This window comes from Telmatherina bonti, assembly GCF_933228915.1.
Source record: "Telmatherina bonti genome assembly, chromosome: 1".
NCBI classification, from domain to species: domain Eukaryota; kingdom Metazoa; phylum Chordata; class Actinopteri; order Atheriniformes; family Telmatherinidae; genus Telmatherina; species Telmatherina bonti.
In genome coordinates, this window is record NC_136619.1 from 20,311,321 (window position 1) to 20,325,161 (window position 13,841).

The 13,841-nt window shown below is 38.6% G+C and overlaps 1 protein-coding gene across 1 annotated transcript in view; it reads left to right on the forward strand.

Moving 5' to 3' along the window:
- The window catches only part of kif26ba (kinesin family member 26Ba), a gene marked incomplete at both ends in the record, with an annotated part of 87,724 nt that overhangs the window by 46,685 nt on the left and 27,198 nt on the right, over window positions 1-13,841 (forward strand). The window contains one exon of the mRNA XM_079240809.1: window positions 4,565-4,769. Coding sequence (XP_079096935.1) covers window positions 4,565-4,769 — 205 coding nt within the window. The remainder of the gene's footprint in view (window positions 1-4,564; window positions 4,770-13,841) is intronic.

The window sequence follows — 13,841 nt, forward strand, 5'->3', positions numbered from 1 at the left end:
AAATGAATGAGTGAATTATTCATGTGTTACCCCAGAAGAGGAGTGTGTCAGTGTCTGAAGAATTGCTGGAGATGTTGAATGTAATGAGCTACTTTAAATCCCATCTTAAATGATACTGATGGGTTTTTCACACCTTTTCTCTTCATCTGCAGATAATAAAATGTCTTTGCTTTTGATGTGCTTTGGTGTCACAGACACACTCATGAACAGCTTGGAAACATGTGCAAAGACCCTTTCACTCTCTCTCGAGCTTCCTCCCTATGACCCCATGAACTGTCAGGCGCCAATGGTGCTCTGCACAAACATGTTTCTGGTCGACATTACAAACAGACAGCCTGCCGACTTTGGTTGATTTATGACTGCAAACCTTGTAACGTGTGTGACAGTGTGGTGAGACTTTGTGTTGGAGATTAGGTGTAAATCTTGTAGTCAGATTTTATGGTTTCAGTGTGTTTGTGCACATTGATCACTGTAAGATTTAGTTATGGTGCCCCAAAAAAAAGGGAAAAAAAAAAAAAAAAGACAACATTATTTTTCACTGTGTGTATCTGAGTGTGTGTATTTGACAGTGTTTGTGGTCAGTAGGTGCAGCCATGCAGTGCTGGTAAAACCTATGCCTGTCTAAGTCTTTAGTCTCAATGTGAACTGCATACTGATGCTCTCATCACACACACTTACACACACACACACACACACACACACACACACAGCTTCCACTCCCTCACTGTCTGCACTCAACAAAATCCCTGTCCACCTCAAGTCCTCTCACCTGAACCCTGCATTGCTGTTTTTCTCCTCTTTTTTTTGCCCCTGCTATCATCTTCACACCCCCATCATGCTCCTTTTCCTTTCTTCCGCCATTTAATTGCTTCTTATTTTGCTCTTTTCTTTCCTCCACTCATTCTCCCCATTGTTCTCTTCTCTCTTCTCTGCTTCCAACAATTTCTCCATTTCAACACTGACCTTTCCCTTACCTCCGATAATGTGCATCTGAGTAATATCTTTCATTAGGAGTGATCTGTCTGTGAATATGTCACACTTGCACAGTCGTGCTACATCTTCTTTGTGCTGCAGTGGCCCTCTGGGGACGCTGGGATAGAGACTTGCTGTAGTGTGTGCATGCTCTTACTCACTGGGGGGAAGGGAGTTTGTATCAGTCCACAATTTTTTTTTTTTAACTGCATGCTCCAAGGATTGGATCTTTGGGGATTAGGCTGGCTGTGTGCAAGCGTGTGAGTTGCAGGAGGTTGCTGAGTAAATGAACAGATCCCAATTGAATTGGCAAATTGGGAAGGTGTTGTTATTTTGGATGGAGGATAGCAGTATGGGTTGAGGGGCTGGGGAGGGATTGTTGTCTCTTTTTCTGTCCCTATTTAACTCTTGTGGCCATTTTCTTATATAATTTAAACAAGAATTATTCAGGCACTAATTAGCCACCTATTATCATGGTGGATTGCTATGAATAGATGGTGAGAGGATAATAAATGCCCATTGCAATATTTTGATCATATCTAAAACAAGTTTGTCATTTTACTCATCCATCATTTTACAGTGAATAAGATTTGTTCTATTTTCAAAATGCAATAAAAGCACATTTAGCTGTGGATGGGCTGTCCTTACTAAAATATCCATGTTTATTGCTTTTTGTGTAAGCTGAACAGCTGCTGCTTTTGATGATGTTCTTCTGACAAATAAATGGTAAATTCACTTTGCAAAAAAGCACACAAGATAAGATAAAAAAAAACTCAACAACTAAAACAAAACAAAACTTGAGCACAGTTTAATAATAGTGTATGTTATGTAACGTTATCTTAATCTGACAATCTGGTATAAGAGGTGATGACTTGTACATGTCAATAGATAACATCAGTTAAGCCGGTCCTCTGTCCATGTCAGGACAGTGTGACTGACCCCACACAACACACTCTCACACACCCTCCATCGCTCTCTGTCTCTCCCTGTATCTCCCTCCACTTATGCTCTGCTAAACAGAATGTAATTAACTACTGAACCAACAACACAGCCCAGGGACACCAACCATAAATCAGCTGCGTGTGTATGTGTGTGTTTGAAGTGAAAGTGTTTGTTGCTGTGAGAAAGGAAGAAGACAACAATGGAGCATCTTGTTATCAGCTGTGTTATATGTGACCTGTGATGCTTTTTAACAAGAGTAAGACACTTGAAATGGCCAAGGGGAGGAGAGGCAGTGATGGCTGAGGGAATCGATATATCTAAGGAAGGTTGAGTGGATGGTGGACTGGATGAGTGGTTATGTGGAGGGCAGAAAGGAGACCAAAAAGGATGGAAGATAAAAACACAGGGAAAGAGGAAGAAACAAAGAGGAGTAGGGGAAGGGAGGGACAGAAGAGAAGAATAAAGCAGAACACTACCTCCAGGTAGTGGAGAGGAGCTGATGACTAGATTGATTTGATTGATGGAAAACAAGTACAGTTCACTTTAGGGTTAGATTGGAATAGATCCACTTAACCAAATCCCAGACCACTTCTCATCGAATGCAACCAGTTTGGGGTTGTGTGTGTGTGTACTATATGCAGTTGTGCCATAAATTGATTCGGTCATGGAGAGAGAGTGCTTTATAACACTCTAATGCTATCATCAACAGAAGAATCGGCAACATTTTTAACTCGATGTGTCTAATGATTAAAAAGGATATACTATGAAAAACAATTACCAAAGAGGCTTTTTAATGTCTTGCCCAGAGAGACGCTCCTTCATACATGAGCACACATATACAGAGAAAGACAATAAAACCATACTGAGAGCAGTTGTGGAAATAAGTGAGCAGGTTACAAGTAGGAATCCCCAGCAGCCAAGTAACCATGGATGAATCTATCATTGTCATGTCTTGTCCTGCAACAAACAGCACCACTGCAGCAAATGCTGTAGCTTCTTGTTTCTGTGGTAACGGAAATCGGATGGTGCGTTCAAGTTTTCTAAACAAAATCTTATAGGGGGACCTCATTGAGAAATGAGTCCACAGCGTCCACTAATACCGTTATCATGTTTCACAAACTGCACATTCCTTCACTTGGCAAACAGTTGTCAGTAATCTTCTTTACATGCTGCATGGGGAGGGTTTGAACGTTACACCGATACAATAAGAAAACCTGTAATTGCCTTTGATTGCATTTCACATGTAAGCTTAGCTTGCACATAGTGAAAAACCAATTAGTGGTCTTCTCATGGAGGCTCACTCCACACGGTGTGCACTCACACACACACACACACACACACACACACACACACACAGACAAAAACACACACTGATTCACACACAAATCTCCTGGGAAAGCCAGTCAAATGGTGAAACGCTTCATCGTTCTACGGGTCACTGGATGCACATCTCTCTTCCTCCCCCTCTCTCTCGTACTGCTCTCCCCTTTTCGCTGACTCTCCCCCTCGCTCTCATTTCTGTAACTTGCTGCAGTTAATTGAAAGCCAATGGTGTGAGAATGGGGCTCTTGACAGAGTGTGTGTCCGAGTGCAATGCCTCTCACTCTTTCTTTCTTTTTGAAATCTTTAAAATATGTAAGAACAGAAAGCAGAACCCTGTTAGGGCTGTTTTAGGATCGTCTATCAAATGAACATCTCTGAGTTAAAATTGTTAGAATCTCAGCAAAGAATTAAATGGAAGGACACAATAAATCACTTGTAAATCTGCCAGGAGATTCACAAGCTTTCACACAAAATAACGCTCCTCTTTTCAGTCTTTCAAATTGACTTGGGGTGATACTGACGTGGACTGCGACTGCAGTATAGTTAAATAACTAACATTATTGCACTAACTCTGTTGTCAGGTGAGGTATTTATTTTTTTAAATGCCTTTTATAATCTAATTACACCAGCTCAAATGCAATGTTTTCAGCCTAAAACACGTTGGCCAGGGCAATGACAAGTCAAAATAGGACAAGATTAATAATCTTAATGGTAACTGTCTCCTCTTTACTGTAAATTCTTACCATGAGGGAAAAAGTGAAAAGTCCATTAAAAATAAGTTTATGAGCTATTTCTGCTGAAGAAGGAAGCAAGATGGAGATTTAAACGTAATAGACTGAAAATTTAGGAAAGTATCATTTTGTTGAGAGAGGCAGAAGAAATTAAAGGAGCAGGAGGAAGGAGGGAGACATGACAAGCACAGATTCAGCAGTGATTGAGAAGAGAGTTTGATTGGAACTTACTTGTCTGACATAATTGGGGGCTTTACCTGAGCTAAATGCTGCAGGGAACTGGTTGGTAAGAGAGGAAATGAACCACTCCCCATCCAGATGTTGCTATACATGTAAACAGAAATGTGGATGTACTTGTGTGTAAACATCTTTGTGTCTGGTTTCATTAGCAATTAGCAGTTTAGCTACAGCTGCACTGTTGAAAGGAATAAGGATGAAATTAAAACCTTGTGTGTCACCATGTTTGCATCCTTCCTCTATCCACACATGCTGTTTGTAGAAGTATTCATTTCTTTTTACAGTATTTTATTTCTTATTCATTCAGTTATTTGACTTCTCTCTTTATCTTTGCTCCTCTTCTGTTTGTCTTCCTTCAGAGCTGCTCAAAAGTTAAATTTGGCGTCAAAAAAGAAGAAGCAGAAAACGGCTGCAGTCACAGCTCCAGTAACTTCATCCTCATCATGTGAGCCACCTATGTTCCCCACCAATTTCAGCGCGGCCTTGTTGGTGGTCCCTCCCCCAGCTCCACCTTGCCTTCTTCGTGCAGCCAACAAGATCAAAGATACCCCTGGACTTGGAAAGGTAGCGGAAAAATATTTTTTACTGGCTTTTAGTTATTCTTTAAAACTGAAAATGTTAAAATCCAAACTCATATAAGTATCATAATGTTCACAGACAATGTCTATATTTGTCTGTGGATTTCATACAAATATGTTTGATGATAAAGGGAGTCTTTAGGCAGATTAGTTAGACTGGAGTTTCCTAGACTGGCTGGGGAAGCTCTGTGTAATGCACAGTATTTGTGGAAAGAATAAAGCAGCATTTAATGAAAAGAAACTCTCTTAGGGGTAAGTGGACTGTGCGTTTGGTATAGTCAGTGGGAAAGGGACCACTTCACTGATGCAGGGGATGAATGACTTGAGAAATAGCATCAAATTCAGGTATCATACTATGTTAGTGGGTTCTGCTAAAGGATAATGATCCTCAGTACACATCAGAATCCACAGTGGACTTCCTTCAGAGGCTCTTTGCGGTCACCCAACAAAGACATTATTGAAAGTCTGTGGACAAAACTCATAACGCCATCTTTTTGAGACAGTCTGACAGTCTGAGAAATAATATGTAAAAAACTCTTATAAGTACTTTTAGTGCCTTTAAAAACAAGTGGTGAAACTGACAGACGTTATGTTACTTTTTTGCTTCTAATTTATTCATTCGGTTAAATTGTTTCTGTTTTACTGAAATCACAAAAGACTGATTAAAAAGTAAGTCTTATTTGGAATGATAATCAAAGATGTCTAAGGCTATGTTGGAGACTGTATATTCATTCATTAACACAACATGTAATTGTGAGAATTTCTATCTAGTATCAAACATAATCATAATTTAGATATCTTCCGAACAAAAAACATATTAAATTATCACGTTTTTTTTCCAAATTGAGGTTTCACAGACATGGTGCCAGTGATACCTTTAATGCTTTCTTACGAGGAAGAAGAAAATATGCAATTGTTTTCTCATAAAATGTAATAGTTTCATATCATTTCAGTACATATATCAGACCTGATATACATTATCAATGAAAAGATAAAAATAATTTATCTTTCCTGTAGTATTTCATCACAAAAAATCAAGCCTTTGATTTTTATGCAGCATTGACAGTTTAGATGTTATTTATTTATGTTTACTTGGGCCCCCAAGTAAACATAAATTCTGTGGATTGTCAGTGATATGAAGTGAGGTTTTATTCAGATTCACTGAAATATTATAGAACATGTCATTATATATGCACAAATATTAAAAAATGGTCGGTTATGTATGTACATAATGTGCTAGTATCAATACGTGACTTAATATTCTTAGATCCAATTGCTTACTGGCTGCTGCTTTGCAGCGGTGCTGTAAATCACCTACTGCAGAAATTATAATGTGATTTGGTTTTTGGATGAGCCCTAGTTTTGTCCACAGAGTGCTGGAATGAGCTGAAATATTCAGCTGTGGTATTTTATCATGACCTTCACCACTTTATCTAAGTGCGTCCCCAGTTTTGTGTATGTGAGCGTGCACTTGTGTGTCTTCTCTCCTTCTGTGCCATACCAAAATGTAACCTAATGGTTACCACGGTAACACATTTCAGGCTGACAAAAGTCATCTGTCACTGTAGCCTGTGGTTGATGAAACACTTACATGTGTGTGTTGTGGGTGCAAGAGGGGGCCCAAGCGTACACTTGCTTCTCAAGTGTGTGCAATATTGATCGTCCATGTAATGAGTTTTTAGTGTCCCCCTCCTCCACAGTTTGAGTGGGAGGCTCACTGACTTTGAGCGTGTCTGGGTGTGTGTCCTCACGGCCAAAAATGAGCACATATGGTGGTCAAAATCAAGCAGGCATCAAACAAGTGTTCATCACCAAACAGAAAAGAAACTTCTTTTTGTGCATCATGGTGTGTGTGTGTGTGTGTGTGGGTGTGGGTGTGGGTGTATTTAAGCATCTCGTTATTTGTGTTAACCATATGATGAGTAGGAAACTGTCGCAAAGTCATTTTAAGTATAAAGGAAAATGTATGAAACTTATCTCAGTGAGATCTTCAACCTCCTGTTTGTTCAGTCATTTACGTTTGTAATGAGACGTAAAATAGTGATATTAAACCAGGATGACTGGGAGTTATTCAGATAAAAAAATATTTACGAAATTCAAATAATACTCCTTATAATGTGTTTATATCCTAAAATTAGTCCTCATCTATTCCTGCTGTATTATTTGTTGGTATTTCACATTTTATCTCTCTGTAACAGATTGTTTTGTTGTATTTTGTACTTTGTCTCTACTTTGAGGGTCTGTCTTTGTATCTCCTTATGGAGATGACAGATGTCCCTCCTGTTGCCAAGGAGACTGATTCAAGATCCCATATTTACTCACACATGACAAATGATTCCATCATCGATCTATAATCAGAAACCATGATCTGTAAAAAATATGTATTAAGAAGTGCTTACACAAAAACCCTCTTCAGTCTATATACTCAGCCCCTTTTTTTTTTTTTACCCCCTTTGTCATTTTATCCCTTCTGCTGCTTCATCCCCACTTTGATATTCTGTAATCTCGTGTAAGTGTGTGTTGCCACTTATTGTTTAATTACAACTATTACACCAGATTCTCATGATTTCTTTCACAGTCACGTGGAAATCTCACACCACTGTCTATTGATTTCTGTCTAGTAGTGGGCCTTTATTAAAGTCAAGTTATTTTAAGGTACAAACTTTGATTTTCTGTCGCTCTGTTGGGGAAGAAACATGGGGGGGGGGGGGGGGGGGGGGGATTCGCTCTCCTCACTGTTTCATAAATTAATGCTAATTTTAGCTTAACAGTCGTTATTATTAAACTACTACTTAAACTTTAAATGCAAATATATTCAATTTAAAAGTGGGTTATCAAAAGGAGAGAAAATGAAGAACAAGACATTGCAAAATGTTTTTTTTAAATCAGTTACAGCTTGCCAAAAGCAAATCAAGCACACATCCCTTCACTGACACACTGATGCACATAAACACTAACAAACACGTGCACACATGTTCATGCAAACAAATGGGGAGAAAATGGCTATGGTGACATTTCTCTTGTAAAAATGTCACCTGTGGTGGGGGTCTGTTCCCTGCTGAAATGGCATTTGCACACATTCACATTCACACATAGACTCCCATGCTCACAAATTCATAGGATTATAGTGTACAATGAAAGCTGTCAAGGAAGCAGCAAAGCCCCCTGTTGGATGTGTGCATGAGACATCCTGCAGAATACATGGGGCTTGTCTGTGACTGTCAAGGGGGGTTGGTGTTCTCCCCAATGTTAATATGGCAGAAAACAGATTGAGACATTACATCTAAAGCCAGGGGAAATCAACCTGCACAGGTTAAATGTACTGCTGCTGCTGTGTGCCTTGGTGTGAGTAAGGAAGAGGGGCCTGCCTTATTCCTTTAGTGTCAAATAAAACAGAATCCCTCTGTGGATCTGCCTGAGTGGCATCTGTATCTTAAAACACCCCTGAATTATTTTTACACACTGAGCTTTTTTACATATCGCTGGTAAGCTCTGTCTCACTTTAATCAAATTAGGCTGTTGGTAGTCCTCCATTCAGACCACTGACTGCAGGGGGAAATGCATTAATGGCTGAGAAAATTAAACTGTGTGTGTATTACCATATTCTACCTTTGACTTCAGCAATGCCAGAGGTATTAAAAGCTCTGCTATGCCTCACAGACTGTTGCAGTTTAGTAAAACATGAACATGTCACAGTTTTACCCTGAGCTTACATGTCCTTCTATAAGCTGTCACTTCATTTGCAGTTCTACCGTACATCATACCTGATTTACATACACTTCCTCTCATCTGAAGACATGCTGTGCTATGATAGCTAATAGAGAGATCATCATATTGTCTTTCTCTTTTCTTATCTTCCTTTTGTAACTATATATCTAAACCTGATAAAGGATAAATGAACCTTATCTTCCCTTTATATTTTCACTCAGCTCTGTACAGTATCTGACTCATTCATAGTCAATGAATGACTATCGGAAGTTTTTTGTCCTACTTCTCTTTGCACACATGTGCCTGCACACATTATGCCTTGACCTTGGGGGAAAACGATACTCTGACAGCTAATCAATTTTTAATAGCAGCGACAATCCCTCTCAGACCACAAGCTGTGCATGGCTGTGTGCAAGTGCACTTCACTCTGGTATCTGTGTTTCTGCCTATCTTAGTGTCTTTGTGTCTTGTTTTTTCAAAATGAGTGAGCGAGGCTGTTATGGCAGTCCATAACATTAGCCACTTTGTTCCACCTCATTGCTGAAATATTAATGTTGTCAGAACTGGCAAGCCTGAGGAGCATGTGACCAATAGGCACATATACACACAGAGAGACACACAGTGTTTGCTTGCATATGCATAATTCTCCTGGGTCATTAGAAATCACACCGTTGTCACTTAAATGTGGAGATAAACATGCAAGCCAGCCAGATAATTCATTTCTTTGACATTCCTTTGAGTCTTGTAGTGAATTTGTGAACGCTTACTGCTCAGCATATTTGATAATTAACTTTTTTGCAGTTTTTCAAAAGTTTACTTTACAAAAAAGGGAAGAATCAGTCTGCTTGAAAAATTTAAAGCATTAATAAACTGAGTACATACAAAGACAAATATAATTCCAAAAGTACTCGAGCTCAGAGAAACTCATTATTTATTCTGAGTATTTGATTGTAGTTTAATTCTATGTTTTAGGTGCAGATTAGAACAACGTTGATGTGAATATTCATGTCTTTATTTACTCTAAATAAATTACACCCAAAGGCACAACTCCCAACTTATGCTGGATTTAGATTTTCCAATTAACCAGTTAACCAAACAATGCTGATTATTTCACCAAAGCTCCTTTTTCTTCCCTATTAAATTGCACAAACGTTTAAACCAGAGTTGTTGCTGCCTTGCATCCAAGTGAGAACAGGCAGCATAGATCCAGCGATACAAAGAGCTGAGCTGAATAAATTACAGTTTCTCCACAGCCTGAACTCTGTTTCCACATGGTATTTACATCTATATCTATGTACATGTGTTTGCACAAATGTGCGTTTCTGCAGTCTTTTGGAACCAATTAGGGCTTGGTCTCAGTCTTTTATTGATTTTTTCAGCCAATAGCAATGAAGCACTGCTGCGAGGGACAATTGAACAGTCTTTTCCCAGCTCTGGGTTGGTTGTTGCTGTTTACCAGATTTTCTCAACTGAAATTGACTCAAGGGTTGCTTGAGAGCGGAGTCTCAACTGGATAAAGTGGAAGATCTATATCCAATAGTGCCGATTGGAAAAGTTAGTTTCTCAAGAGAAAATCTCCTGAGAAATCTTTTACCTTTGACTTGGAAATGAGTCTCATTATAGCTGCAGGTATAACCTTAAAACAGACGTGCTCTAATGTTCTTCTGCATTGTAAATAAGAATGATGCACACATAGACGTCTTGCTTTGGCACAACTGATGCCAAAGCAAGTAGAAATAAAATATTCACTGAGAGAAAAAGGCGAAAAACAAGTCACTTTTTTCTGTTTGAGCGTCTCTTTGTCATATCTGTAATCACTGCAGCGTGAAGTGTGAGATGAAGGTAGGGAGTACAGGCCAGATAATAAGAAAAGCCGGTGATTTTTCTTATTTGTTCTGAGGATGGGAGAAAAATGAGATGAGGAGAGGAAGGAGATGAGGCATAAAGAGTGGAGGGAGTGGAGTGGGTGGGCAGCGATATTGTGCAATGCAATTTTTGTCAGAGAATAAGAAAGGGAGATTTGTACTTTTGTGTCAAGAAACTGAGGGAGAGCAGTGGGAGGAGGACAGAGAAGGGAGTGGAGGAGAGGTGGAGAGAGCTGACAGGATATAAAGTGGTCAGGTCAGAGATGGACAGTGTGAGAGCACTATGAGAGATATACAGCGTTATTAGTGGCATATTTCTCTCTCAGTATTCCCTGTCATCTCTTTTCTCTGGAATAAACACATCTTCTTTCCCTTCCATCTTTTTCATTAAGCATAACAAAGAGTCCATTAGCTTTGTAGTCCTGCAGATGTCATAATGGCGGTGGCGCTTTGCCATATGTATTGATTGGAACGAAGCCAGGGATCCTTACAGAATAACCCAAATGAGGGTTTGATCACACAGTCAACATTTCTGATCTTGACTCAGGCTTGAAGTTCTGGCTGTTGAGTCCAGATGCTGCTGCTTTCATGTTTCTGGAAAAGAAAGATGACAAATAAAAACTGCACGTCTGCTATAAATATGATTTTTTATTATCATTTAATTTCCCATAATGGATAAGAAAAAAAGATTTCCTTAAAGCTTGTGTTGAAGCTGATGTTTTCTTGTGGTTATTTTCAGAGAGCTGTAATAACGTAACAGTTTGGGGCAAAGAAATGGGGGGTGAAGGTTAATGCCCCCCCATTGTGACTCCATTTCCCATACATGCACACATTTTGAGAAATGGACATGGAATAGCATTAGGGGCCCATTTATACCTCACTCACACATGTGCATGCTCACACACCTTCTATGCTCTCAAACATGAGGAGGAAATGGGCTCTCGAGGCGGACAACTTCATGATTTACGTCTTGTAACGTGAAATCTTTCCACCAGGCTCTTGCTGATGTGATGGTCTGTTTTTATTGGGGTCAGGAGGGGGCCTTGTATTGCATGTATGTGTGTGTGAGAGTATGTGTGATTGTGTAGTAGTATTGCTATTCAGTGGTATTTCTTCTTTACCTCTTGACCTGGTACTCAGCCTCTAAGTTATCTGATGTCACAGAGGTTACACATTTATTGTATTCTGGAGGCATCTCAGTTAATCTGGCAACCTCATCTGTGGACACACATTTAGGTACACACATGCATAAGCACTTTCATGTGAAAGATATAAATACGCTCACTTACACACTTGTTCAGAAGTTGCATTAAACAAATCCTTTAATGACCTGTGGTCATTCAGTTATGCAACCAAATGAAAAGATTTTTGTTGGAGAGTTGTTTAGGAGAGTTTTGTCAGTTTAGTGTGACTGTTTTCATGAATTTCTTGCCATCTGGCTCTGGACCGTGAAGTAATGCATTCCAGATAATCCATATGGGAAGGGAAGACATGTTGAAAACTGGATTCATCCAAGTAATTTTTCTAACAGCACCGCAATGCTGAAGAAAATTATGTGATAGGTTTACCTCTAATAAGTAGGTTATGTGTCTGTTAATTATTACCAAAAAAAAAAAAAAAAAAAAGGTACATGCAGGCCTTTGATTTGCATGCAATTTTACAAGGGTTGAAACATGACCTTTATTGGAATTATTTAACTTCTTGATCTGGATTTTTTTTTTAACCTTTCATTGAGTCATTAAGAACAAATTACTATATACAACAACAGTCTGGCAAAAACCAAAGTCTTAGAAGGAAACAGGTTGAAGAGAGGGAGACATAAAAGACTAAAAAACAGCACAAAAACCATTTTAAACATGTTTTTCATTTAAACTCCCTGATTTATTTAAACCTAGGTTCTTAAAAAAATTGTGATCACATCACTGATCAGTTATTAGAGCTTCACGTGATTGAATATTATTTACAGACTCCCTTAGTCTGTGAGAAATGCTCTCAGTGGGGCTTTGGTGCTTTGGGATCAGTGTGTAATGTGAAATCCATGGTTGTATTTTATCTCAAACTGCCTTTCAGATGATGATTCATCTGAACAAACAACAACAATCAGATGAAAGATCTCCCCTCCCTCCTTCTAGCCTCTCTGGAGCTTCACAAACACACAGTCTTTTTCTGTCATGTCTTCCAGCACCTCCCTCTTTGAGTTACCAATACTTGCTTTAGCATATCAGATAAAATGAAAAATAATGAAATATTATAGACTTTACTAAGTTTAAAGACATAGCTCAATAATAAAATTTAGATGATTTACCATGTTATATAACATTGTTATTTTTCATTTAACTAAAACTAAGGCAGAATACTGTAAAGTACACCCATGATTCAGTAGCTTGTAAAACTATCTTAAGCAGCAGTAACATGAAGTGTAATTAATAATTACATGTCATGGTTGAATCTTATCTTGTTCAGTCACTCGGTCATAGATTTGGATCATTTTCCTTTTGAATGATCCAGTTTTTACCCGTACAGGTTCCAGCTGTCACACTGTGGCCCTGTGACTGTAAAACAATCCCACTCCTCCATCACTGTACTTCACAGTAGACATGAAATGTTTGTGTTGATAGACTATATTTGTTTCTTGCTTTTTTTTTTCATTATGGCCAAACATTTCTGCTTTAGCTGACGTTGTTCTGGAGGTCTTGTGATTTGTTCAGATGCAAAACTGGTAGAATCACTGTACATCAAGGCCCTCAAAATGTTTAACAGGAAATGTTATTTATATGACTGCTGTCATATCCTCAGTAAATACAAATTTTACTTATAATATGTTTAAATCTCTCTGTTTTGGATACAAAATAAATAAACGGACTTGCACCAACACCACTAAAGGAATATGTTGAGCTAAAATCACTCACTGGGAGGACCACTACAGCCACAACGAGAGGAGATTGTGAGGTCCCCCGCAGAAAAATCCCTTTTGAACAATCTGTGCTGTCAGTGAGGGGTAGTAGTATCTGGAATGTTATACCAAGAATAAAAAGAACACACCATATACACCACCTTTGTATCCCATCTCAAAAACTGGTTACCAACTAAACTTGTACTCACAGCTAAACGACATGCAGCAAAAAGATACATATATCTCATATTGTAGCTGTGTGCTGGATAAATCTGCCTCACTTTATATTCAGTGTTTTATATCTGTGATATCTTGTTACATGCAGGACACGTTTACATATACAAATGTATTTGTAAAGTAATATAATTCAATTATCTTTTATTCTACACTCCAACCTCGTGAACTTGAAATATGCATTTTAAAAAATGTGCAACATTCCCCTTTTTAGATAAATACATTTTAGAAGAAAGAAGAAAAAGAAAAAAAACATAATGATTGGTTATGTCACAGTGGGTGCATCCCACTCCTGATATGTCTGATAATATACACTTTATCTGGTCAAGTGACAGTAGAATAAAAAAATCATCACATT